The 27,722-nt window shown below is 41.8% G+C and overlaps 2 protein-coding genes across 2 annotated transcripts in view; both read left to right on the top strand.

The window, feature by feature from the left end:
- The first annotated feature begins 5,552 nt into the window (after positions 1 to 5,552).
- On the top strand, positions 5,553 to 10,572 carry cenpk (centromere protein K). The gene is made up of 10 exons (XM_028973786.1): positions 5,553 to 5,602; positions 5,928 to 5,993; positions 7,687 to 7,740; positions 7,986 to 8,049; positions 8,135 to 8,181; positions 8,620 to 8,702; positions 8,801 to 8,899; positions 9,206 to 9,338; positions 9,615 to 9,662; positions 9,830 to 10,572. The coding sequence occupies exons 1-10, from the start codon at positions 5,600 to 5,602 to the stop codon at positions 9,983 to 9,985; spliced, it is 753 nt and encodes a 250-aa protein (XP_028829619.1). The 5' UTR covers positions 5,553 to 5,599; the 3' UTR covers positions 9,986 to 10,572.
- A 14,342-nt stretch (positions 10,573 to 24,914) lies between these two features.
- The window catches only part of rims1b (regulating synaptic membrane exocytosis 1b), a 50,283-nt gene continuing 47,475 nt past the window's right edge, over positions 24,915 to 27,722 (top strand). The window contains 2 exon segments of the mRNA XM_028974483.1: positions 24,915 to 25,311; positions 25,313 to 25,332. Of these exon segments, the coding sequence (XP_028830316.1) occupies positions 25,180 to 25,311; positions 25,313 to 25,332 (152 nt within the window). The 5' untranslated portion in view covers positions 24,915 to 25,179.

The following is a 27,722-nucleotide window of genomic DNA, read 5'->3' as shown; positions in this document are numbered from 1 at the left end:
TGGCTTTGCTTTCATTAACCAGAGGTCTTGAATTGTGCTGGGACAAAGGCTGGGCTGTAGTTACAACAACTAAGCTATGGCCCTTCTCTTTAGGGAGAGGACTCAGAAAGTTGATTGATCATATGTATCTGTGCTGGACTGCAGAGTGAAGGCAAAGGGGCCAACAAGTGCTAAACACCTCTGGGAACTCCTTCAAGACTGTTGGAAAAGCATTTCAGGTGATGACCACTTGAAGCTCATCGAGAGAATGCCAAGCAGTAATCAGAGCCAAGGGCGGCTATTTTGAAGAAACTAGAATAAAAACATGTTTTCAGTTATTTCACCTTTTTTGTTAAGTACATAACTCCACATGTGTTCATTCATAGTTCTGATGCCTTCAGTGAGAATCTACCAACGTAAATGGTCATGAAAATAAAGAAATCACATTGAAGGATTATGTGTGTTCAAACTTTTGGCCCGTGCTGTATGTTTTCAGCCCTCCAGAATGGAAGGGCGAAACATTGTCAAAGATCTATAACAAATCCAGTTTTTTGAAACATTGATCATATGGTGAAGAAACCAGCACAATTTATTTACATCTACATTTAAAAGACAGCCTTATCCAGAGCAACTTACATGGACAGTAAGGAGGCAGCGGCAGCCCAGCAGTCAAATTATCTTGTGACAGTAAAATTGCAGGTTTGAATACAGGATTTGGTAAGGTGACACTCAGGTGCCGTTCAGCAAGGTACAAGTGTATGTGAGTGTAGCGCACCACCCATATACACTTTTTGAAATGCAAGTCTCCTCTTATACTAACCGTAAAATGCCCACTGCTCCAGCAGTCACTAGATGATAATGTGCTACTTCTATTCCATTCACACACACCACATTTACATATACGATACACTTAAGGAATCACACATGTGATCAAACCACCCAATGCACATGTCCAGTAGAACAAGGACTAGGAACATTCACACGAATCATAATCATTACATTAAGACATTTCACTGTATTGTATTCAAACAAGGCTTTAATGTACATTTTAATAATGTAAGGTTTTAAGGTTTTACACAGCAAAATCTGAACAGATAAAGTCTGATCGTCTTTTTGGCAGATTTTGTGCTAGAGTATTATTTTTCTTCTGGATATGGTTTAATAATATGGTTCATCAGACAAAAAGATAGCATAAATCTTTTGAATAAACACAATTTGCCATAACTTAAATACAATAAATAGGTATAGAAAAATCTATTTAAATTCTCGAGGAAAATAGACATTCATCAAAATCAATCGTCCGTCACAGTCTGCCTGAACCAAAGGCATCGGCCACATGGTTCTCCCATCAGGAACCCTCAGGTCAAAATGTCTGGGTCATATGACTTCCATCAAGGCACACTATGCTAGTGGGACTGTGAAGGGCATAATCAGTTACAGTCACACACAGGGCTGCATTCAGAGATCATCTTTATGTGCCCTGTGACGTCTTAAACACATGCACTGTGCAGTTCATGAAAAGAAAGAAATGTGGGTGTAAATGTCCATGTTTAGATTAAGCCATAATGTGAATTAATTCGTGTAATGACCAAAAATCACCTGCCAGATACATTTCTCCATGTAGGAAGGTGAAAGGTGATTTGTGTCAATGAGAGAAAAGAAGAACTTATTCAAAGCCACTTACAGTCAGTAGTGACAGTCCCCCCGGAGCCTCTCAGGATTAAGTGTCTTGCACAGGGACACGATGGTAGTAATTGGGGTTTGAACCTGTGACTTTGTGGTCTTCTGGTCCCTAGGTAAGTGTGTTAAGATAAGGCGATCCTTTGGGAAATTTAAAAGCTCACCAGACTGCCACTTGCTGGGAGCGCCGGAAGTCTATAACTCGTAGCCTAGTATCACCCACCTAAGTGATTAAGTGACTGACCGAATATTTTGTGAATTCATGAATTAAACAATGCGAAAACATGCATATTACAACCTTCATTAGTCAGTCTCCCCCAAGGCTTCTCCTGGTTGTATGAGGTCGCTTGTTTTTTTTGTCTTTTGTACTCCTGTGCCCCACAGTTGCTCTGAACATCACATGCACCAGCAACCCCACAAGATTAGCATTCAATCGCTGGCACTGCCCTATCACAGATTTACCAATCATGGGTTTTCAAGAAGACTGTTGGCCCAACCCATTTCATTTTTTCATAGAATTCCATACAGCCTTAAACTCAGTTCATTTCAGGCTTGTCCACTGTTAGTCAGTGTTAGAGACTCTAACCTTACATCTTGTGTGCAATAAAGCTGGTACAGTTATCAGATAACTTACAAAATGAAGTCTTTTACCTTCACACCATTGTTCCATGTTAGCAACCAACGTACAAGAGTTAGCAAATTGCATGAATAGATAATGCATCAAGTGCTGAACAACAAACAATTCATGTTAATAGACTTCTTTTTCATTTTTAAATAGAAGACATTGTTACTTCCACCAGGGTTCCACAAGCTACACACATGACATGAATATGTGAATTATCATAAATATAGCTTTTGACAAGTTTTATTAGGAATTAAAAAGGCCAGATGACATAACCCGAAGTGTCATGGTGATCATGGTCTTCAACAGATAAATGATGCCAATGACACCAAATTGAAGAGTTGGCTTCGGTAAGTGAACAGGGCTTTAAAGAATTTCCTGAGTACATGGAACTAAAGGGGCTTTAATATTGAACCCTTTTGGAAGGACCATTGTTTTGTGTGCTGGGTGATTTTTAATAGAGCTGAAATAATGCTGTCATGTGATTAACAATAAAAATGCAAAGGCTGCTGGATTTCAAAACTCTATAAACCACACATACATACTCACACGTGATGTGTCTGATATTTTGAGGTGTACAGAGCAAAAGGTTATGTGCAATTATAAACATATCTGAAATGTATTTAATTCAATAAATAAAATAATATATAATTTACCTGAGTGAAAGCTCTGTAACTTATTTAGAGATTGTGTGCCTCTATCTGGAATGTAATACAATAATCATTATCTCCATTTTATCATGTTTATGTCATTGATTAAGACAGTACAGAGAACCAGAACAGAACAGTACTCATGAAGCCCAACACAATGACACAAAAATTACGTCTGGTTCTGGGCTAGCAATATCCCCCAATCGGAATCATTCAATGTTCAACGCTGAAAAAGTCTGTCATGCAGGGGTAAAACCAGAAGCATTGCAGGATCCATTGCATGGGTGCTGGCAATCACCTGGTGCATTGCTGTACTCCGGAGGAAACCCGGTGCATCCAAACATGGACAGGTCATTCTGTCAGGATTTGACATGACGAGGGATTTACTTTTTAATAACCCGACAAAGGACTAAACACAAGAGGTCAGTATAATACACACAATAGACGCAAACAGTCAGCTAATCAGGGGCAAACTCGTAGACTCCCATGCTCAGCAGGATCTGTGACAGCATCAGTTTACTGCGACACTGTGAGGGAGGAGAAGAGTGTCGGATGCTGTACTCTGGTCGGCCATGACAGAATTCATTCAGCGATTTGAAAGTGAAGTGTAGCACAGCACATGGTGACACAACGAAATGTGTCCTCTGTATTTAACCCATCACCCTTGGTGAGCAGTGGGCAGCCATGATAGCCATGGCGGTGCTTTGCTCAGTGGCACCTCAGTGGCACCTTGGCAGATCAGGATTCAAACCAGCAACCTTCAGATTAACCGCTTCCTTAACCGCTAGGCCACTGCTGCACCACTGATTTTTCTGCCACTGAGAAAGAAATTCAGTTGTGGTGGATGCAGAACTGTAAGAGAGTCTGTAATTAGAAATGGAGCTTGATGATTCTCTGAAGAATCAACATGAACTTCATACTTCTACCATAGTTTCATCTAATGAGAGTACACACAAAAAAGGTGGTCATATTACATATTAACATATTAAATCTTTATTAAATTGGAACAAAATGATGGACAGCCATCTGGTTGATGACCTTTGCATTTCAACCATCCAACTTCTTAAAGCATATTCATTTATCAAGCATAACTTACTACTTTTCATTGGTTTTACTAACATAATACATTATACGTGAGCCAGTATTCCTCACCTCTAGTGGCCAGCCCAGCCATTCATATATTTTTCGATATGTGGCCATTCTTGAAAAAAGTTTGGACGCCGCTGGTCTAGATACGCCAATCTGCCAAGGTGCCACTGAGGTGCCAATGAGCAAAGCATTGTCCACACACACAGTGGGAAGGCCCTGGGTGCCCTGGGCGCCTTCCCACTATTCACTCAGGGTGATGGGTCAAATGAAGAGGACAAATTTCACTGTGTGCACCATGTGCTGTGCTGCTGTGTATCACAAGTGGCAATCACTTCACTTTCTAATTTGAATTTTTTTCTAGACTTACTTTTAAAAATCTACATCTACAGAATATTGCAGTGTAGTGCCACCTTCAGGTGGATGTGTATGCTTGCCAAACTAGTAGGGGAAACAGAACTAGTCAAATTATTACATTTAAAAGGGTTTGAGGTTTAAGAAGATATTGTTGTATTGTACATTGACCAAAGTGAACAGCTAGAAAATTAGAAAGTTATATATTTATATATAAATCAAGATGTTGATTTGGTATATGATAAGGTTATAAAAGTGTGCTTTTGGTTCAGTGTAATTATCTTTTTATTGAAAGTTAAGCAGTAAGATTCAGTTAGTTTCATAAAGTTCATTTAAAAAGCTCTTGCACAACCAATGAAACAAATTAACAAATCAATCAGAATCTCTTTTGAATAAAATTCTTACATTATTTATTTATTGCACTAATCCCAGTCATTTCACATTGATCTCAATATGAAAGTCATTTCAAGTTAATCTGATAAAGTAAAACTGATGTTGTCTGCGTTGACGCCAAATCAAGAATAAAAGCCTCACTGACAACTTCAACACTTTAACAGACACAACTGCAACATATATAATAATCTATGGTATAATAGTGTAACAGTCGCCATGACAACACATTGGCCAAATACAAAAGCAATTGTTAAGCCTGGGCCTATGAAAGGTTTGAATCTGGCTGGAAGCGTGCCACAGTTAGCACAGGCCCAAGCGGAATACTACACCTGGAAGAATAAGAGGACTTAAGGAATTAATGAAGGTGCATTGCGATTATTTTGTCAGTTTGCATCTCAGTTCTCGCCGCAGGCCGTCCTCTGCTTTTCTAATAGTTGATGCACAGTCCTTAGATCACTTATGTGAAACTTCATGTTGGTTCACCAGCCCTAAAGCATCACCTGCTTGTTTTGAAACCGCATTAAAAATCTCATAAAATATAAATGTTGAATTTATTGAACTTATTGTATTTATGCTATTTATATTTATATTGTGTGTTGAATTTATTGTAGTATAAATATGCCAAGACAACCGACGAAGGGGAAAGGAAACGCTATCGAAGTCTGCACTAACGCTGCGCAGTAATGACGTCAGTGTGTTGGCGGTTTTTTGCGCCTGCGCGCCACTGGTGCACACATGGCTGCCATGAGCGCAGCGTCGCGACTTCCCGAGACGTGACGTCAGCACGCTGTTGGCGGTAGTTTTGTTTTCGGTGTGGGAGAGGTCGTCTGCGGAGATGGTTCGCTCTCTAACTATCTTTTATTGGAAACATGTAGTTTCGCCGCATGCGCTATTCCGAGGGCGTTATTTACACCGTCAGCGCTTGTTGAACGTGTTTATTGCTTCTTTAACCATAAAGTCTGACGTAGGTTGCGTTTTAGTTAGCAGTTAGCTACATAAACGCCCAGGTCCAGCCAATCAGATGCGTTATCAGCCCCGTCGGTTCTGCAGAAGCATATCGGCTAAGAGTTTTGTGTTTGTTTTTTCTATCTGTGTTCTCATTGTCTCGCTCTCATAAGTGAATGCGATTTGTGTCTCACTTTGGTGTCACTTTTACATCTTAGATGTCCGAAGCTGCGAAAGCAGATCTGCTGGATGAGTGTGAGAAGCAGTTCTGTCTACTGCAGAAGGTAGATTCATAATAAATCGATAATTTAATAATGCACGTCCCCTGCTGCTGCAGCTATACAATCGTAGCAAAAAGTTCTGAGTGACCCAAATACTGTTTTCACCAAGTTAACCACTGTTTCTGTTGTGTATTGAAGTATAATTACAAGCATTTTATATGTTTCAAAGTGTTGGGACTTTTCTTTCAAGACCTCTGCAATTTGCCCTGTCATGCTGTCAATCAACTTCTGGCCCAAATCCTGACTGATTGTGACCCATTTGGGGCAGTCGTGGCCCCAATCCGGAATCAGAAGGTTGCTGGTTCGAATCCTGATCCGAGGTGCCACTGAGCAAAGCACCGTCCCCACACACTGCTCCCCGGGCGCCTGTCATGGCTGCCCACTGCTCACCAAGGGTGATGGTTAAAAGCAGAGGACACATTTTGTTGTGTCACTGTGTGCTGTGCTGCAGGGTTTCACAATAACAATCACTTCACTTCATTCCTTCATGATCAGTGCTTGTATTTTGTCAGAATTCTCTGGGTTTTTGTTTGTCCACCCGCCTCTTGACCACAATTTCTCGATTGCATTAATTTCTGTGAGTTTCCTGGCCATGGAACCAAAATTTCAATGTTTTGTTCCCAGAGGCTTTATGGCACGGTGCTCCATCATGCTGGAAAAGGCATCGATCTTCACCAAACTGTTCTTGGCTTGTTGGGAGAAGTTGCTGTCTGAGGATGTTTTGGTTCTATTCTTTATTCATAGCTGTATTTTTAGGCAAACTTGTGAGTGAGCCCACTGCCTTGGATGAGAAGCAGCCCCACACATGAATGGTCTCAGGATGCTTTACTGGCACGAGACATGACTGATGGTGGCGTCACCTTTTCTTTTCCGACACTCATTATTCCAAATGCCCCAAAAAATGAAAAGGGGCTTCATTAGAGAAAATGACTTTAGCCCAGTCCTCCGCAGTCCAATCCCTGCACTTTTTGCAGTATATCAGTCTGTCTCTGATGTTTTTCTTGGAGAGAAGTGGCTTCTTTGCTGCCATTCCTGTACAAGCTCTGCACTGGTGGCACCCCGATCCCGCAGATGAATTATCTGTAGGAGACGGTCCTTTCTTGGACACCCTGAAGTCTTCTTCAAAACATTTGAACCTCTCTCCTTGAAGGTTTTGATGATCTGATAAATGGTCGATTTATGTGCAATCTTATTAGCAGCAATATTCTTGCCTGTGAGGCCCTTTTTATGCAACACAATGATGACTGCACGTGTTTCCTTGCAGGTAACCATGGCTAACAGAGGAAGAACAATGATTTCAAGCATCACCCTCCTTTTAAAGCATCCAGTCTTATATTCTAACTCAATCAGCATGACAGAATGATCTCCAGCCTTGTGCTCCTCAACACTCACTTGTGTTAACAAGAGGATCACTGAAATGATCTCAGTAGGCCTTTTTGTGGCAGGGCTGAAATGCAGTGGATATGTCTTTTTGGGGATCAAGTTTATTTTCATGGCAAAGAGGGACTTGGCAATCCATCTGATCACTCTTCCGAACATTCTGGAGATATGCAAATTGCCATAATAAAAAATGGAAACAGCGAATTTGGTGACAACCATTAATGGATATATAACGTATGCACTTCTTACAATGTCGTTGCCTTATTATGTAAAATAAGTTAGGTCATGGGTATGATGAGTAGATTCTGTTTTCCAGCTTCAGAATGCTGTTCTGTCAGCTGACGCTGAGTCATGTGAAGATACTGACAAGGTGAGAATAAACACATTTAAAAGTTTTCCTTCAGCCAGTTAGTTGAATAGTCTGCGATTTTGGACATTCGTGGTCTTGAATGGAAATATAATGCGAGTTTTGCCATTGTTAAGGTATTACTTTAATAAAGTGTTAATTTTTGTTTAATAGGAAATAGGAAATACATATTCAAAGAATAAAATAAAATGTGTAGTCATTGGCAGTTTTATTTGTTGTGCATTTAAAGTATTCCTGTTTGCAATTAGTCTCCAGACCATTTCAGTGCAGTTTTAGCAGAAGTAGAACAGTGGCAAGAACTGGAACCAAGGTGTAAGTAAAATACAAAATCCATATGAATTTCAACCAATTAACGGTGCACAGACAAAAATAATGAAATTGATCTCCTTCCTTCCAGTCATGTCAAACAATCCTGAGATTCTCTCGGCTGTTGGAAGAGAAGAGGTATTTACATTTGCGGCATTTATCAGACGCCCTTTCCAGAACGCCTTTTATAATTAGTAGTTACAGGGACAGTCCCCCTTTAGACATTCAGGGTTAAGTATCTTGCTCAGGGACACAATGGTTTTTGTGTGGGGTTTGAATCTGGGACTCTGTGGTCTTCTGGTTCGTAGGTGAGGGTTTTAGTGGATCGGTTGTACCTGGTGTTATTCGGGTGGTACGTTTCTCATAAACTTATTGGGACAACATAGAAAGTGTAATTTTGCCCCCCTGTGCAGTTTCATGGCTACTACCACCCACTGCATTGTATAATGTATTGCTGTCATTTAAAAATTAAGCATGTAATCTTCAGTAAAAAAAAAAAAAAAAAGAACTAATAATAGATTCCCAGCGTAACTTTATATTATTCATTTGTGTGTTTTCTTCTCATTTCTGGCATAGATGAAAAGGCAAAACGCTCAGCTGCAGATGGCTGTGTCCTTCTGGCAGGCTAAGAGGGACACCCTTAGGAACACTGTTAAAAGGTCTTTCCAACTCTTTCCATTTCTGGGGTGCCTATGCCACATACATTGTGTTTTTTTTTTGTTTTTTTTTTTTATTTTTAAACCAAAGTTTCTTTTAGGGAGAAGACATTGTTGGAAGAAAAGGAGGCGATGCTAAGCTCTGTTTCTGAAAAAGTGGCTTCATTACAACTTGAAAATAGCCAGCTCTCAGAACACAGGTATGCTAGATGTATGTATAAATTATGTAGAAATGCATTGCCTTGCCATTACTTAAAAGCCAGTATTTCTGGATCAATATTGTGTTGTTTTTCAGCTGTTGAATAATGGCTCCAGTCACCAAAGTTTTAAAAGTTTTACATTAGCCTGTTGAGAAGAGGGCGTGAAACCAGGGTACCAAACGTGCAGCTTGACTGCAACTCCACAGTCCGATCACATATTCAACCGCAGTGACAGCACTCAGTCACACAGCTACAACCAGTTATTAATGTGTACCCCATGAAAAGTATTTTTTTCCCCACTTGCAGCGTTTTGCAGGACATGAAGAGAAGAATCCAGAAAGTGAAAGATTACCAGAGCAGTCTGTTGGAGACTCTGAGTGAAATGCTGGCTGAACATTTTCCTCTACCTGACCCAGGAGGAATTACAGACAGGACGAAGGTTGGTTGAGAAACAAAGAGGTGTCCCTCTTTGATACTTATCAAAACTGGTCCAACAAATGGTCACCAGCATCACCAGCACCAAACAGGGCTCTAGAGTGCCACCAAATTTCTTAATGGTGCGACGGACCTTTCGGGGGCCTGAAATTGTTCTGTAAGAGCCCTTTCAAAGCATTGCGGTTTTAAATCCCAAATGGCAAAGGTGTCACTGAGGACACAAAAGCAGATAACACATTTCGTTGTGTTTTTTTTTTTTTTTTTTCCTTTTTCCCCACAGTTGGCCGAACCAGATATGGATCTGATGCCACTAAATGAAATTCTTGAGGTATACAACTTTTCTGTACATAATATGTACATGCTGTTTACTGAGTGAAATATGATTCTATCTTGATGTGGCCTGGACATTTATCAAAAAAAAAAAAGATACCTTTATGATAAATTTGGTAATAAATCATTGAATTCTAAAACTGTATTGTTCCTGTTTTCTCCCAGTTACTGACAAACAAGACTCTTGAGACGCCACATGAGCCCTATGTGTCCATTGATGACCGGTTTTGGCCCCCATACATCGAGTTACTGCTGCGAAATGGCATTGCAGTGAGACATCAAGAAAACTGCAATAAAGTTCGGCTGGAAAATTTTTTCTAAAGCTTGTTTTGGTGTCATTTCAAAAAAGTGGCATTTTGTGTGCGTTATCTATTACAGGCCAACACTCAAATGTCGTCAACTAATGTACTATTAATGGCAAAACCCTGACACAGACTTGCCGAGGCTTGTCTGGGTATGTGGCTAAATTCAGTCGAGCTGCTTTTTACAAATGTTGTGTGTAATGTGTGAGATTCTGAGCCTTCAGCGCAAATGTTTTTACTATTAAATTATGAAGTTATTAGGCCTCTAAATGAAATGTTGGCCTTTCTGTATTTACTTTCTTTATTTAACCACTTTTTGTGACTGCATCCCTGAGTATTGTTTTTTTTTTTTTTTTTTTTTTTAAATGTAAACCCTAAACAGTCAAAACAAATAATGGACAATTATGTTGTTCCCCATTATATTTGAACCCAACTGCAGGTAATAAAGGCTGACAGTAAGTTCTAAAATGACATTGCTCAAAACATTGTGCATGGCAAAATGAAGACTGTCCTGCTGCTTTAAATACTGCATCATTCATTTCCATTGTTCATTTGCTGCATCAGTCATTTGCAACTGGCTGGGAAAAATAAACCCCCAAGGCTGTATATGTGTTATTTCTCCTTTTTACTGTAATTATTCCTGTAAAATTATCTTTACACAATATATTTTAATTGGTGGGGCTAAAGAATAATTTGCAGATATGACATGTGCAAGCTTTAAGGAGCTCTTAACGGTAAACCAGGAACCGTAAATCCGCCTTTGTTGGAGACTTGACAGAACTGTACAGTGCATGCCAATTTCTATTTGCTCACTGCTGTGGTCAAAGGTTGTGCCATACATGTGGGAAGAGTGACTTACCATTAACAAGGAAACCATAAGTTACTCTGGAGAGTGGCATTTATCACCAGCTACGACTGGAAAAAAAGACCACATTGATTATAAAGAGTTTATTTAACATGCAAATACACATATTTCGAGGTTCAGAGTTAGTTAAAGGTCATTTACAGAAATGTTAATGGTTTCTCTCTCAGTGTATACATTGCATTTGTAACAAATAATCAGAATAACAGAAAGTAGCAATAAGTATTCTTTTGAATTCTACTATAAGACTATACTGGGGCAGTGGCGGCCCCGTAATCAGAAGGGTGCTGGTTCGAATTCTCGATCCACCGAGTTAGCACTGAGCAAAGCAGCGTCCCCACACACTGCTCCACGGGAGTTATTAGTATAATAACTATAACACTATACAATTCTGGGATTTGTTTCCTAAAATCATTGCAAACCTAAGTTGATACTAAAGTCCTTTTTTCCCCAATTCCAGTGAAAATATTCAAGTAGGGGAGCCTTCAAAGTGCCAGTGATTTTGTGTAATTTAATGATGCACTGGTGTTCGCTTCTGCCTTGGGCCTTTATGGTTTATACAGGGAGTGCAGAATTATTAGGCAAGTTGTATTTTTGAGGAATAATTTTATTATTGAACAACAACCATGTTCTCAATGAACCCAGAAAACTCATATCAAAGCTGAATGTTTTTGGAAGTAGTTTTTAGTTTGTTTTTATTTTTAGCTATTTTAGGGGGATATCTGTGTGTGAAGGTGACTATTACTGTGCATAATTATTAGGCAACTTAACAAAAAACAAATATATACCCATTTCAATTATTTATTTTTACCAGTGAAACTAATATAACATCTCCACATTCACAAATATACATTTCTGACATTCAAAAACAAAACAAATCACCACCTTTCTTTGCAAGGACACTCAAAAGCCTGCATCTATGGATTCTGTCAGTGTTTTGATCTGTTCAACATCAACATTGCGTGCAGCAGCAACCACAGCCTCCCAGACACTGTTCAGAGAGGTGTACTGTTTTCCCTCCTTGTAAATCTCACATTTGATGATGGACCACAGGTTCTCAATGGGGTTCAGATCAGGTGAACAAGGAGGCCATGTCATTAGTTTTTCTTCTTTTATACCCTTTCTTGCCAGCCATGCTGTGGAGTACTTGGACGCGTGTGATGGAGCATTGTCCTGCATGAAAATCATGTTTTTCTTGAAGGATGCAGACCACTGCTTGAAGAAGGTGTCTTCCAGAAACTGGTAGTAGGACTGGGAGTTGAGCTTGACTCCATCCTCAACCCGAAAAGGCCCCACAAGCTCATCTTTGATGATACCAGCCCAAACCAGTACTCCACCTCCACCTTGCTGGTGTCTGAGTCGGACTGGAGCTCTCTGCCCTTTACCAATCCAGCCACGGGCCCATCCATCTGGCCCATCAAGACTCACTATCATTTCATCAGTCCATAAAACCTTAGAAAAATCAGTCTTGAGATATTTCTTGGCCCAGTCTTGACGTTTCAGCTTGTGTGTCTTGTTCAGTGGTGGTCGTCTTTCAGCCTTTCTTACCTTGGCCATGTCTTTGAGTATTGCACACCTTGTGCTTTTGGGCACTCCAGTGATGTTGCAGCTCTGAAATATGGCCAAACTGGTGGCAAGTGGCATCTTGGCAGCTGCACGCTTGACTTTTCTCAGTTCATGGGCAGTTATTTTGCGCCTTGGTTTTTCCACACGCTTCTTGCAACCCTGTTGACTATTTTGAATGAAACGCTTGATTGTTCGATGATCACGATTCATTTTGCCAAAGGAAAGGAAGTTGCCTAATAATTATGCACACCTGATATAGGGTGTTGATGTCATTAGACCACACCCCTTCTCATTACAGAGATGCACATCACCTAATATGCTTAATTGGTAGTAGGCTTTCGAGCCTATACCGCTTGGAGTAAGACAACATGCATGAAGAGGATGATGTGGACAAAAGACTCTTTTGCCTAATAATTCTGCACTCCCTGTAGACAGTTTGTAATTAAAAAGTTTTATCTAGATTGGTCCTCCAGGAGAACCACTGTCTTAGAAGGTCTATAAAGGTGCAGGGATACGTTTACTTATGTATTTACAGAATTAGATCTGTATTCATTGCTGTGATTGGCCAGTGACTGTAAAAGTGTTTCGGAATGTTCTTTATGTCTCTAGACTCCAAAAAACACTGCATATACGGCATATTTTCAAATATTCTGATCATACGTAAGTCCTTATTGTGTCATTTGTGAGCCAGGCTCACAAAGGTTTTCTTAAAGTAAATATTAGGCTTCCGAATGTTACAAACTCAACAAGTAAATTTGGAATGTTTACCTATCATATTCATTTTATCATTTACATAATACACATGACATTTACATTATTGCGCTACTTATTAATATAAACTACTTTATGTATAACTCAGTTGACACAAGGGGGACTTTTAAACATTCTCACAAATTATCCACACAACTTATCCACACAAACATACGATCACCCATTCAAGCAGAGGCCCAGCCAACCACTTTACTGTTGTTAACCACAGGTTGCTCGTACCAGCCTCCCCCAACCAGTCCAACTGGCCAAATAGAGACATGTTTTGTAAAGCGTATCTGTGGAACGAGAAAAAGGAACTGAATTTTGGAAGACGTAATGTAAGTAATAGGGATGTCATATGGAAGAAAGTGTAACTTGATTGGTTGAATGCTAAGTCACCGATCGATTGCTCATGCTTAGTTTGCCGGATAATTAAATGGAATTTTCAGACCCTGAGTTTCATGAGTGGAATTTGAGCATGCTGAATAATATTCTTTGTTTCTCTAATGCAAGTAATTTATCATGCTCAAACAAATTATATTTGACATTTTACGAAGTATAACAAAGTACAACATTAAATCACTTGTACTGAAAAGTATTGTATTGAATGTAACAATATAGGCTTCATTTATTGGAATTTGTAATGTCTGAATAAATGCTGCAGGTCTGTTTTATACACCTAATTAACAGTACATGCATTTGAAAACTTGCAGTTATATAGTACATCAGTAGCCATTAGGACAGCGCTCTGATTATGGAAGCATGAACAAAACCTGATAGTTATTGACAAAATATTAAATTTTCTCCCAATCAATTGGTCATTTCAACCAACTGAAGAGCATAATGCAGTAGAAGATTTAAGCCAAAACTGGACAGTTTTGCCTACAGTAAGAGGCTCCTGACTTTGATGGTCAACTCTGTGTACTTGCGGACATTGGGAAATTGTCAGAAAGGCATGTTGAAAGTAATGTGATCTGAAAGTGATGAAGCATGAACTGCAAGTTCTGATATAGATATACTCCCACGTGCACCTTTACCACAGCGTCAGAGGATCTGGCCTACTTCTTTTCCTGTGCCAACTGTTTCTTTTCAAGTGGAACATGTATTCAAAGAAGGAAATGAACAAGATCCCAGAAGCACAGTATCTTTGAATGTATGCCTGAATCAATGCAAAGCTTCAAACCATAACCAAATAAAGGACTGAAGGACTAGCTCTGAGAGCTTGTAAGTGATAGTGGATGAAATGGATGGAAAGTGGGGAGTTGGCCAGATCTTGGTGCGCAGAGGTGTCCATCAGTGCACCCAGAAGAAGCAAAAACAACCCTGTGAGTGAGCATCTCAAATTCCAATGTTATGTGGCCGATATTCTGACCTTTACTTCTTTCCCAATTTTCCAAGAGGAGAGAACCAAGTTGCTCCAAATTATATAAGACAAAAAGACCGATAGGAACAAGTTATTAATAGGAAAAATATGCAGACAACTCTTCATTAGGGATCTCTAGGTAAGGTACATCCGGAAAGTATGCACAGCTGTCATGACCAAGGGCTGGAGGAAGAAGGAAGCACAGGGAATGGACATACTGTACAAAAGTGTATATTATAAACACAAAATAAATGGCACAAGGGACAAAAAACAGAAATCAAGGACAACTAAATTATGTGGCGTGTGGCGATTGCCAGAACCAAAAACAAACATTCTGTGAACACATTAATGCAGCTGTGTCTGTTCCTTATAACAGGGCCCTAACCATGGACGCCTGATCAGCAGCACCTGTCCTTGATCAGAGCCCTGCTGAGAGGATACGAGCCGTAACAACAGTGCATCACTTTTGTTATGTTACATCTTTATTCCAAGATTGACTAAATGCATTTTTCCCCTCAGAACTCAACATAAATGCCCCATAATGACAAAAGTTTACATAAGGTTTTGGCAAATTTGTTAAAAATAAAAAAGCTGAGAAGTTACATGTATATAACTATTCACAGCCTTTGCTCAATACTTAGCAGCAATTAGAGCCTCAAGTCTTTTTCATTATGATGCCACAAGCTTGGCACACCTATCCTTGGCCAGTTACACCCATTCCTCTTTGCAGCACCTCTGAAGTTGGATGGGAATTTTGGTGCACAGCCATTTTAAGATCTAAAGAGATTTTCAATTGGATTCAATTCTGGGCCCTGGCTGAGTTGTCACAGAGTTGAATCCCCTCCTTTGATATTAAAGTTAGTAAATTAAATTAAATTTTAGTGATTGTCGTTGTGAAGCACTGGAGCACAGCACACGGTGAATACAGTGAAATGTGTCCTCTGCTTTGGTGAGCAGTGGGCAGCCATGACAAGGAGCAGTATGTGGGGATGGTGCTTTGCTCAGTGGCACTTTGGCAGTTCAGGATTATGGGTTTGCTAGGCCACCACTGGCCAAGTGTGTGCTGGGCTGTGTGCTTAGGGAACTTGTCCTGCTGAGAGATGAATCGTGCTCCAGTCGTGAGTTCAAGAACAGGTTTTCATCCAGGATGTCTCTGTACGTTGCTGCAGTAATCTCTCCCTCCATCCTGACTAGTCTCCGAGTTCCTGTAGCTAAAAAACTTTCCCACAGCAGGATGCTTCACTGTAGGGATGATATTGGCCTGATGTTGAGTGGTGCCTAGTTTCCTTCATTTGTGATGCCAGGCATTCACAGCAAAGAGTTAAATCTTTTTCTCATCAGACCAAAGAATTTTGTTTCTCATGGTCTGAGAGTCCTTCAGGTGACTTTTGGCAAGCTCCAGATGGGTCCCCATGTGCGTTTTACCAAGGAGTAGTTTCCATCTGGTCACTCTACCATGCAGGCATGATTGGTTGCTACAGAGATATAGTTGACCTTCTAGAAGGTTCTCCTCTGTCCAAAGAGGACCTCTGACAGAGTGACCATGGGTTCTTGCTCACCTCCCTGACTAAGGCCCTTCTCCCCCGATCACTCAGTTTAGGTCGCTGGTCAGCTCTAGGAAGCGCCATGCTGATTTTGAACTTCTTCCACTTTTTTATACTTTATTAATCCTAAAGGAAATTGCTTCTCTGCTTTTAACCACCATTGGTGAGAAGTGGGCAGCCATGACAGGCACCCGGGGAGCAGTGTGTGGGGATGGTGCTCAGCTCAGTGGCAACTCTTGGCAGACCAGGATTCGAACGGCAACCTTCTGATTACGGGGCCGCTTCCTTGAGCACTAGGCCACCACTGCCCCTTACAGATGATGGAGGCCACTGTACTCATTGGGAAACAGATCTTTTCTGTAACCTTCCCCAGATTTGTGCCTCTAGACAATTCCTTTGATTTCATGTTTGTGCTCTGACATGAAATGATGAAACATGAAACTGTGGGACCTTATATAGGCAGGTGTGTGCCTTTCCAAAATCATGTCCATTCAACTGTTTTTTTTTTCCACAGGTAGACTCCATTTAAGCTGCAGAAACATCTCAAGGATGATCAGGGGAAATAGGAGGCTCCTGGAGGCAAAATCCATTTTGGAATAAGGCAGTAACATAACAAAATGTGAAAAACATGATACAATTAAACAAATGAGCATAGTTTAAATCAGTATGTTGTACAATCTCTCACAAAAATGTACCTTAAATTGTAATTATTTCTATGGCTCCTGCACCATAATTGCACATTATGCATGCAATTCCTTTGTTTAAGGAATCCCTCAGTTCATACCGATCCTTTAGTCAGTTTCAATATTTACCGCAAATATTAGATCTGTTCTTTGCACATTTTATCATTTTTGTGAGCAAATAGAAATTTGTTTAGCATGTATTTATTTTGAATGAAGGAAGAACATAATGTCAATATGAGATGCACTTTGTTCCTTTGTGCACTTCTTGTGTCAGTATTAATAACATCAGTCCTGTGTATTACTGTTTGTCCGCTCTAATACAGCGGACGTGCTGTTGGTTGTAATCATGTGTCCCTTTTAATGAAGTTACAGACTTCGCATTGGATACAGTGAATCTATATATATCTAGATGAGAAATGAACACAACACCCTCAGTCTCAGGAGCATCCTTGTTGTCAATGAGACTCTGATGTGTCTGGATGACAATAAACCACAAAAAACATGCCTACTGAATAACCAACTAATTTTTTAAACAGCAAGCTTAAATGCACATGTGCATAAATGCCTTAGGAAATAAACACACCACAAATGTCAGAACACTGATACACACAGTTTGTGGAAGATGTTTAAAATGAGGTTTCACTAAATAAAAGCTAGAATGTGGCATGTTTAGAATAGCTATATTTGAATTATTCATTTATCAAAATACAAATTATCATTCTGCTGAGAAGCATGTAAACTTGACTCATTTAGGTATGAACAAAGTAGGTATGTAAAAAGTTCTCTTTGCTTATTTATTGAAACAATATCCTCAGAAAGAGCTATTTTAACACAACAATTTTAGTCAATTCTGATTTAAAATAAAAGTGATATGTGCTGTTATGTGCAGTGTTGGGAAGATTACTTTTTATATATATAATTCGATACATTTATACATGACCCTATTTAAACTGTAATAGTTAGGGTACCTATTTCAATTACTATATGAAAGTAATGTCATTTTTAATTACTTTTATAAATTATGAATGAATATGCTTAACTTAATACTTGAATTAACATCATTAGAATTGATCAGTTTAATATGAAAAGTATTGTAACAGCCACCACAAAATCAGACTTCAGGCCTCATGAAAGATCATACACTTACACTGCTAACTCAATATTATTCAAGATTGGTCGCACAACAACGCATCACAGTGCTGTCACGTCCATGCGGGCATGACGCAGCGGGTGAACGGAGAGGAGGACGAAGAGTGACGAGGAATGGAGGACGCTTTCACCTGACATCACGAAACCGGGGTTTAATTAGTGAAGCACAGGACAGGGGAGACATCCGAGACGTAGACACTGGTGAACACGGAACATAACGTTAAAGACCTGACAGCGGACAGAAACGAACAGGGCAGCTTTATACAATTAACACAGGTGAAAACGATTAGGGAACATTACACATGACAACAATGAAACTCCCATTTCCGATCCGAAATGGGGGTTACTCCGGTCCGGATCCTGACAGAATCCCCCCCTCCAATGGCACAACACCTGGTGGGCCAGACGAAGCAGTCCATGAAGGAGGGAGGAAAGTCCAAAACACAGAGTCTGAATGGTTCGAGTGGACAGGAGGAATCGAACGGAATCGACTCGAGGAGAGAAAAGATGAACAGGGAGGAATGATAAATTACTGAATTAATGAATGGTCCGGTATTCCAGATGGACGAGCGGCGGTTCTCCAGCGCAGACGGCTTCGAGCCAGTGTGGTACCCGCACCTCGTCCGCCGCTCCCTGTCAGTCTCCGGCTCGCCCCGCTGAATGGCCGCTCCTCACCTTCAATGCCGCCAGACACGGGACTGAGAGGCAGGGGTCGGGACCCTGCTGAACATGAAGCCATGGAAGGCCAGGGACAAGGAAGCTGGCGGCGTCCTCCCGGCGAGTCACGGCTCCTCCGATCTCAGCGGGGCTGCGTCAGGTGGCGTCCAAATATGGGTCAGGTCTTTCTGTCACGTCCATGCGGGCATGACGCGGCGGGTGAACGGAGAGGAGGACGAAGAGTGACGAGGAATGGAGGACGCTTTCACCTGACATCACGAAACCGGGGTTTAATTAGTGAATCACAGGACAGGGGAGACATCCGAGACGTAGACACTGGTGAACACGGAACATAACGTTAAAGACCTGACAGCGGACAGAAACGAACAGGGCAGCTTTATACAATTAACACAGGTGAAAATGATTAGGGAACATTACACATGACAACAATGAAACTCCGGTCCGGATCCTGATCTGGACCGGAGTAACCCCCATTTCGGACCGGATCCTGACAAGTGCACAAAGGTCAACAAAATGTAACTTTGACCACAGTGTGGCAGACTCTCTATATGTCAATAATTTTACATTTATATTCATTTGGAGTGCTCTTTATTCAGGTGAACTCTGACTAGCAATTCTCCCATAATTCCTGTTACAGAACTATTATTAAACATGTACTAATCCTGAATCTTTGAATAGGTAACTGTAATTTAATTACAAATTTTGCTCCATTAACAAATTAATTTACATAATGCTGTTACAAGTAACTCTTTACACCCCAACACTGGTTAGAGGTAAAAATAACCAAGCTGTCAGTACTGGCTGCTGCATGCACCACCTAGAAGAAATGGATAAAAAAATTGCTTAACAAATATTGTTCAGTATGACCTAGATGAAGAACACACATCTGATGAAGAGGAGGACTCACATGACACAAAGAGAGGTCTTCATATCCAGCTCATCAAGCTCCAGATGCAGTGCACCAACACAGAACATCACCTCTGGGGCCTAATATACAATGTTTAAGATATCCATACCACCATCTATTGAGAATATCCTACTTGTGAGGACCCACATGGAATTTACGGTTAATTTATTAGCACGTGCTATTCTGAGTAAAATATGAAAAAGAAAGCTTCACAGTGCGGAACCAGAATGTGAGCGTGTTTTGGAAGATGCGATTGGATGCAAGCAGGCATGTAAGTTGAACATGCGAACGAGAGCCGGCGTGAGCAACAACACCCCATGGATGTTGACGTTCGCATTCTAGGCTGAATTGGGGAATGGACAGGATGAGAGGAAAGAGATGAGCGGTGAGGAGACAAACAGGATAAATCTGACGTTGGTTTGGGGTACTGCTGCCAACAAAAGCAATCAATGACTGAGCAGCTGGCAGTGGCCATCTTTCCAATTTATCTCCGTGTTGCTCCCGGTCACGTGGATTGAATCACGTGACAGAAAGGACTTTGCCTTTTTACATACATTTATGTTTTGTTTTGTTTTTTAACATTTTTTTACATATATTAAAATCTTGACTTTTTGCATTTTGTGGTCTATTGGGCCAAACAGGTAACATATAAAACAAGGGTTTGCATGGGTATGAATACATTTTATGTTACCTATGAAGTGAAAGCAATATTTAATGATCAGTATTGTTTGTGTGTGTGTCTGGAATCAGCATATATGTTAACTGGGTCAGAGAAAAATGATGATGGCCACTGAAGAAAGTGAAAAAAGGGTAATTTTACAGTGATTTGGCCATCTGAGACACGCTGTAGAAGCAATATTCCTCAAGTAACCCACAGTACTAAATCCTAATAATTAACTTGCATCAGGCATATTCTAATAAAAGAGAGCAGGGACAACTGTTACATTTTGGACACCATACAGGGAGTGCAGAATTATTAGGCAAATGAGTATTTTGTCCACATCATCCTCTTCATGCATGTTGTCTTACTCCAAGCTGTATAGGCTCGAAAGCCTACTAACAATTAAGCATATTAGGTGATGTGCATCTCTGTAATGAGAAGGGGTGTGGTCTAATGACATCAACACCCTATATCAGGTGTGCATAATTATTAGGCAACTTCCTTTCCTTTGGCAAAATGGGTCAAAAGAAGGACTTGACAGGCTCAGAAAAGTCAAAAAAGTGAGATACGTGCAGAGGGATGCAGCACTCTTAAAATTGCAAAGCTTCTGAAGCGTGATCATCGAACAATCAAGCGTTTCATTCAAATATTCAACAGGGTCGCAAGAAGCGTGTGGAAAAACCAAGGCAAAATAACTGCCCATGAACTGAGAAAAGTCAAGCGTGTAGCTGCCAAGATGCCACTTGCCACCAGTTTGGCCATATTTCAGAGCTGCAACATCACTGGAGTGCCCAAAAGCACAAGGTGTGCAATACTCAGAGACATGGCCAAGGTAAGAAAGGCTGAAAGATGACACCACTGAACAAGACACACAAGCTGAAACGTCAAGACTGGGCCAAGAAATATCTCAAGACTGAGTCAAGCTCAACTCATTAATTTGATGACTTTAGACTCGACTTGATAAAATGTAAAGAGACTTGCAACTCGACTTGGACTTTAACATCATTGACTCGTGACTTCACTTGGACTTGAGCCTTTTGACTTGACAAGACTTGCTGTTTCCCAGAAAACTCAAATATTAAAACGTATGTTATTACCGAATGCTCTGTATCTTTCAATGTCTGTGTATATGTGCGTCTGTGCGCGTATTTGCTGTCGGCAAGACATCCAATCAAATTAGATCCACGTTGCTTTGAGCCAACAGCATCCATCCAATCAAATTACAGGACAACCAATGCAGTGGAACTCTCAAATAACGCGCCAGTAAGACAAAATGATACCAAAGATAGTTTCGTTCGGATATAAAAACTACGAGGTGGTCAACAAAAAACGAATAGCAGTATGCAAAACATGCGGGTCGAAGATTACAGACGGAGATGCAACAACTTCGTTCGACATTTGAAGTTGCACAAAGAACGGTAAGTTCTGAGTAATGCTAACACTTATTTGCTAACTTTTCTTTGCTGTGTAGTTAAATCAGTGAGGCTGTAAACTCGCTGTTAACGTCGCAAACTGGTCATCTGTCCACTGCGAGTTCACTCCCTTAATTCGTACACTTATTAAAGTGATTTTTTAAAACCTGGTAGGATGAGGTACTTATACATAACATTAGTCAATGTACAGTATCGCAACAGTAGATGGCGGTCAGCAGCAACGTGTATTTTAGCCACCAACAAAGACATACAATACATACATATTAGTGGTGGGCCGTTATCGGCGTTAACGTGCTGTGCGATTAAAAAAATATCGCCGTTAATCTATTCACAAAGTTGGGTTGGGAGCTGGGTCTATACTACGCAAGCTATTGTGCCGAGTTAAATGGTTAGATTTCTAAGTATATTTCTTGTGTCTTTTATGTTCTTATTTTCTAAAGACTTTTATTTTGTTTTTCAGGTCTCTTGGACACATGGCGTGAGCTGTGAGAGGTGCGTGGGGTTTGTGTGCAAAAAGTTATTTCTTTCATTTTAATTTATGTACATATTAGGAATATTTTGCATGTGTGTTATTTTGTGAATATTTTTTTATGTTCTATATTGTAGAGAGAGGTGCAGAAAGACGCGATGTGTGACGATGTTCTGACGTGACCTTGCTTTTTGTACAGGAATGCAGTATTGTAAATTGTGAATGCTTTATGTTAATGTTCAGTTCTCTTGGACACATGGCGTGATGTTGTGAGAGTAGAGAGGTGCAGAAAGACGCGATGTTCTGACGCGATCTTGCTTTTGTACAGAATTACACTTTGCACAGAATATCTCTGGGTGTCAGCTCATCATTTGTGGTTCAAGAAACAAAATCAAAAAGTACACAACGCAGAAGAAGAACCGCTACACTATGATGACTTGATATTTTAGCGAGGATGTATACCTAGCCGAATTGCACTGTAGGGGGCGAGAACGAGTATTCGAACTGTGAAATTACCACATCAAACGTGACGTGGAAACATGGATATGCAGCTATTTAACTCAATAAACAGTTGGTAAACACAAGTACATCTTATTTTCCACTTCCTGCGGTTAAGTCTGTTATGTTCATGTATTTGTTACAGGATAGGACCAACTGCTGTGGAACTAACTGTAATGCAATATGTCATGGAAATACAATGTTACCACTTTTTGTTGAAATAATTACAGTTGCACTTGTTTTTCAGATGCGTTTCTTCTGTAAAGCAGTGTTTTTAAAATGAAGAATATTCTTAAATATGAGTTAAATGTTAAAAATTAAGTTAATAGTGCAATGTCAGCACTATTTATTTCTGCAGTTTCAATTGCACTTGTTTTAATAAAACAATAGATTTTAAAAGCATACATGATCAGTGAAAATATATTATTATTCTGCGGTTTGAAAAGACTTGAAAGGATCTCAACTCAAACTGCAGGACTTAGGACTGACTTGAGACTTATCAGTATTGGACTTTGGACTTGAATCGACACTTGCTTGTCTTGACTTGGCACTTGACTTGGGACTTGAGGGCAAAGACTTTGAGACTTACTTGTGACTTGAAAAGCAATGACTTTGTCCCACTTCTGGTCATTAGACCACACCCTTTTCTCATTACAGAGATGCACATCACCTAATATGCTTAATTGGTAGTAGGCTTTCGAGCCTATACAGCATGGAGTAAGACAACATGCATTGAAGAGGATGATGTGGACAAAATACTCATTTGCCTAATAATTCTGCACTCCCTGTAGTCTTAGGCAGTCCAGCTTATTGTCCAAAGAGCGCGTCGATGGAACCGCGGGGCGGCTGCTGTGGTTATGTACAATGTTTGTACAAGACATAAGTGCACAGAGAGAGACATACATTTATGAGTAATAAATTAAAATAAAAATAAGCTTGTAAAATAAATATGCAGTGATGGCTCAAGCAGCATTGCATATTATGTAAGAGTTACCTCAGTGAGTTAAAAAGTCTGATAGCTGTGGGAAGGAAGGATTTTCTGTTCACAACCTTAAAGGCAAAGAAAGCAGAGAAGAATAAACAGGACGAACTGAAAAAAAACCTAGAACTGGCCCACAGCTTGTGATGTGACAGCGTTACCTTTTAAGGGTCATGCCAGGGAAAACTGCCCCCCTCTACAGGCGAAGAAGCGGGTATTGCAGTCGGCCTCAACAGCGTTTAAGGTGGAACCACCGATTCGATCAAGAAACTGCGAAAAGAGAGCCGAGTTTAGCCTAAATGTATTCGTACAGTAGTCCATTCGTTAAAGTGTTTTTGTTACTTTCTGGATAGCATGACGTCACATTTAAAAGCACTGTCCGTGGTCCTGAACGCGCTCAACGTTGCTGGGTACAGACCTCATTGCGTAGTAAATTAAAACGTGGCGCTGGAAGTTATGACAACGTATTAGCTTGGCCTGAGCTCAACCTTTCCTTCAGTAGGACTTTTCTTCTTGAACTGCTGGAGTTCACAGAACCCGAGCATTCTTTCACCATTTTCGGATTTATTTATTATTTATTAACAATTTTTTTGGTGTATTCGCAAAACCCCAGTTACCAAGAGTGGCTCTCCACAAGAGAAGCTCTCCTAGTTAGCCGGATAGTTTATTATAAGGTTACGTATGGAGTCCGACCCCGGTACATCACATGCAGCCCCACTGCCAGAGAAAGAGAGGGAGAGACAGGAGGAGAGAGAGGGAGAGAGAGGAGGAGAGAGAGAAGAGGAGAGAGAGAGAGGAGGAGGAGGAGAGAGTGGAGGAGAGAGAGGGAGAGAGAGGAGGAAAGAGAGAAGAGGAGAGAGAGAGAGAGGGGGAGGAGGAGAGAAGTGGAGGAGGGAGAGGGAGGAGGAGAGAGAGAGAAAGGAGGAGGAGGAGAGAGAGGGAGGAGAGAGAGAGAAAAAGAGGAGAGAGAGAGAGAAGAGGAGAGAGAGAGAGGAGGAGGAAGAGAGAGAGAGGAGGAGAGAGAGAGAGAAAGGAGGAGGAGAGAGAGAGAGAGAGAAAGGAGGAGGAGGAGAGAGGGAGAGAGAGGAGGAGAGAGAGGGAGAGAGAGGAGGAGAGAGAGAAGAGGAGAGAGAGAGAGGAGGAGGAGGAGAGAGTGGAGGAGAGAGAGGGAGAGAGAGGAGGAAAGAGAGAAGAGGAGAGAGAGAGAGAGGAGGAGGAGGAGAGAGTGGAGGAGGGAGAGGAGGAGGAGAGAGAGAGAAAGGAGGAGGAGGAGAGAGTGGAGGAGAGAGAGCAGAGACAGGAGGAGAGAGAGAGAGAAGAGGAGAGAGAGAGAGGAGGAGAGAGAGGGAGAGGGAGGAGGAGAGAGAGAGAGAAAGGAGGAGGAGGAGAGAGGGAGAGAGAGGAGGGAGAGAGAGAGAGACGCCGACTCCGCCTCTGCTGTCGTCCAGCACCGAGTCCGCCGGAGGGATCATCCCACACACCAGCAGCCGATGCCGGGCTCCCGCTGAGATGGGCTTCCCGTAACCGGAGGTGGAGGGCGGGGGGCTCGGGCTCGACATGACGGGCTTCCGCGATTCAGACGAAGCGGCGCCCTGTCCGCTGACGGCGTGCTGAGGTGTGGCTCTCCGAGCGCCGCTTCCTGCCAGCAGACGCGCCGAGGAAGCGGGGAAAATGTCCGCCTCGGTGCGGCCCCGGGGCGTCCCTCCCCCGTCCGTGCCGGACGTGCCGGACCTCAGCCACCTCACGGAGGAGGAGAGGGGGATTATACTGGCCGTGATGGCCCGGCAGAGGGAGGAGGAGGAGGAAAGAAGAAGCCATGTTAAAGTAAGGGCACGCCGCTTCCGTCCATTCATAAAACGCCCCGGCCTGTCGGGGTGTCCCGGTACTCGTTGTTCGCGGCTTTTACTACGATCATTCGTATCACGTGGTCTTAACACAGAAGAGCCTTAAATCGAACCCCAGACGCAGGGTGTCTCCGGTGTGTGGGCAGGGGACGAGTGGGGTCAGGCGAGTTACAGGTGCGGCGCCAGAGATGGGTGTGGAGGGATGAATCATACCTTCATCACTCCATCCTCCTCCTCCTCCTCTGTCCCCATCAGGATTCTCTCTCTCTCTCTCGCACGACCATCCCTGTTCACACACACACAGCATCCTCAACGTCCATGACAACCGTTGGAGTTAAGATGCGAGGCCGCCCGAGAGGCCACCCACGCCGGATCGATCCCGCTGTTCGCTCGACCACATCTCCCATGTTGAATACGCTGACTAGGCTACATGGGGCGTGGCTGAAATCACGCCGGCCGCTGGGGAAGGGAAAGGGCTTCTCGTGGGCTCTCTCCTTCGCCAGACCTGCCCGGCAGCCACGGTGTGCCGAGCCCACGGTGATGTCGTCGAAGAGCGGCTCCAGTTAGGCGCTGCATCAGACGGTGATGTTTAGGTTGGCCGTGGTGACGTGATTAAAAATGCGAGGTCAAGTTGCATAATGTCTCCCGACCTCGTATCCAGCCTACACGCAGAATGATGAGTCAGGTCTGAAGGGAAAAGACGAGAAAAATCGGTCCGAGCGCCACCAACACCCCTCACGGGCCTGCGGCGGCAGCTTCTAGTGCCGTCGCCCTTTGCTGAAGGTGATAACTTTGGGGCGGGGGGCCTCTGTTGATTCCTCGACAAGATCCAATGTCTCTAAAGGAGGAAAGGAAGCGATTCATTTCACGTCCCGCCACGTCGGCACGGGGATGGGTATTCCAGTACAATATCCCATTAACATTCCCTTTTGCACCTTTTAACGCCTGTAATGTTTCCCTAATTACCTGATGTTGACGGTTTTATTTCATTGGTAGAATATCCTGGTCAGAATGGTTTTTTTTTCCGGCTGTGAACAGAATGCTCTTTATTGCCAGAACAGTAGCACCCAATGCTGTGAGAACTTGCTGTGAATTTGAACCAATGTTCTTGAAAAGCGGGACAGGCCAGCACAGGGCGCACTGGCGGGGCCGTGAGTGTCTTAACTGGAAATGACAGTGACAGGAGCCATTAGGAGTCAAGTCGTTCACCTGGATGATGGATGGGAATGACATTCCCGAAATGGCTGCGGGGCCCTAAAAAGAGGCAAAAAGAAAAGCGATTACAACACTTCATTTCCCTCGGCGGTATGGTGAAATGTACCAGTTTCAGAAATTAGCATGTAATGAAACAGACGCTGATATTCAACTTTCTACTCATGCAGATTAAAAGGTCTGCTGGACACACTAGAGACAGCAATTTACAACTTATACCATTTTTTTTTTCCTCCTTCAAATAAGTCGATCCGTTCTGTTCTTATTGTCTCATTCAGACCGAGCTATGACCAGTGGTGGTGACGCTCTTCCGGTTTCTGGTGTTGCTTTTATTAGAGTAGCTTAAACCGATGAGTAGTGTGACGACTTGAAGTAATGGGTTGAAGCAATCCTATAATCCCATTTCATTTTAAAATATGTAATTATTGCATTCAATTCTAAAGAAAGGGTGTAGTATGCGCAGCCAGAGCAGTGTTTGTGTAGCTGTAGGAGGAAAATAGAAGTGAGAGTTTTCACCACATGCCGATCTTATTTGGGAACTTTTTATTAAAGAGCAGAGTGTTATTATAATTCAGCTGAGAGGCTTTCATGATATGTAATCGCCACGGCAGGAACACGGCAGGAACACGCCAGGAACACGCCAGGAACAGTTCTGGTACAACAGGTGAAGGCTGCAAACAGGCCCCCACACCGGCTTTCTGGAAGTGAAGTAATGAAGCTCATGCCATCATTCTATCGTGGCGCTGGAAGTGACAAGGTTCAAATCAGAGCTCAAAACAGGGGATCAGTGTTCACAGCTTTGATGAGAGGATGATACCTAGATGAGCTGGGCAGTGTACATCTCAGTCTGTGTGTGTCTTCTTTTGTTCACACTGGAAAAAAAAAAACATTAGAATTACTAAACTGAATAATGGACGTTGATTCCACATGATTCGTTTGATTCATGCCGTCCTAATTTCTTTCAAACCATACATGTTAAGTTGGTTCAGCCTGATTTTTTGAAAAAAATTATATTATTAAGTTCATCAAATATTATTTGGAATTGAATGCAAAGTAACCACAATGTTCTTATATGATCAAATTCCCCTGTTTTTCAGTGCAGATACAGTGTTGGAAAATAATGCTAGAAAAAATGTTCAGATGTACCGATGATCAGTC

The sequence above is a fragment of the Denticeps clupeoides genome, chromosome 3, assembly GCF_900700375.1.
Source record: "Denticeps clupeoides chromosome 3, fDenClu1.1, whole genome shotgun sequence".
NCBI lineage: Eukaryota > Metazoa > Chordata > Actinopteri > Clupeiformes > Denticipitidae > Denticeps > Denticeps clupeoides.
This window is presented reverse-complemented; position numbering and strand designations above follow the sequence as displayed.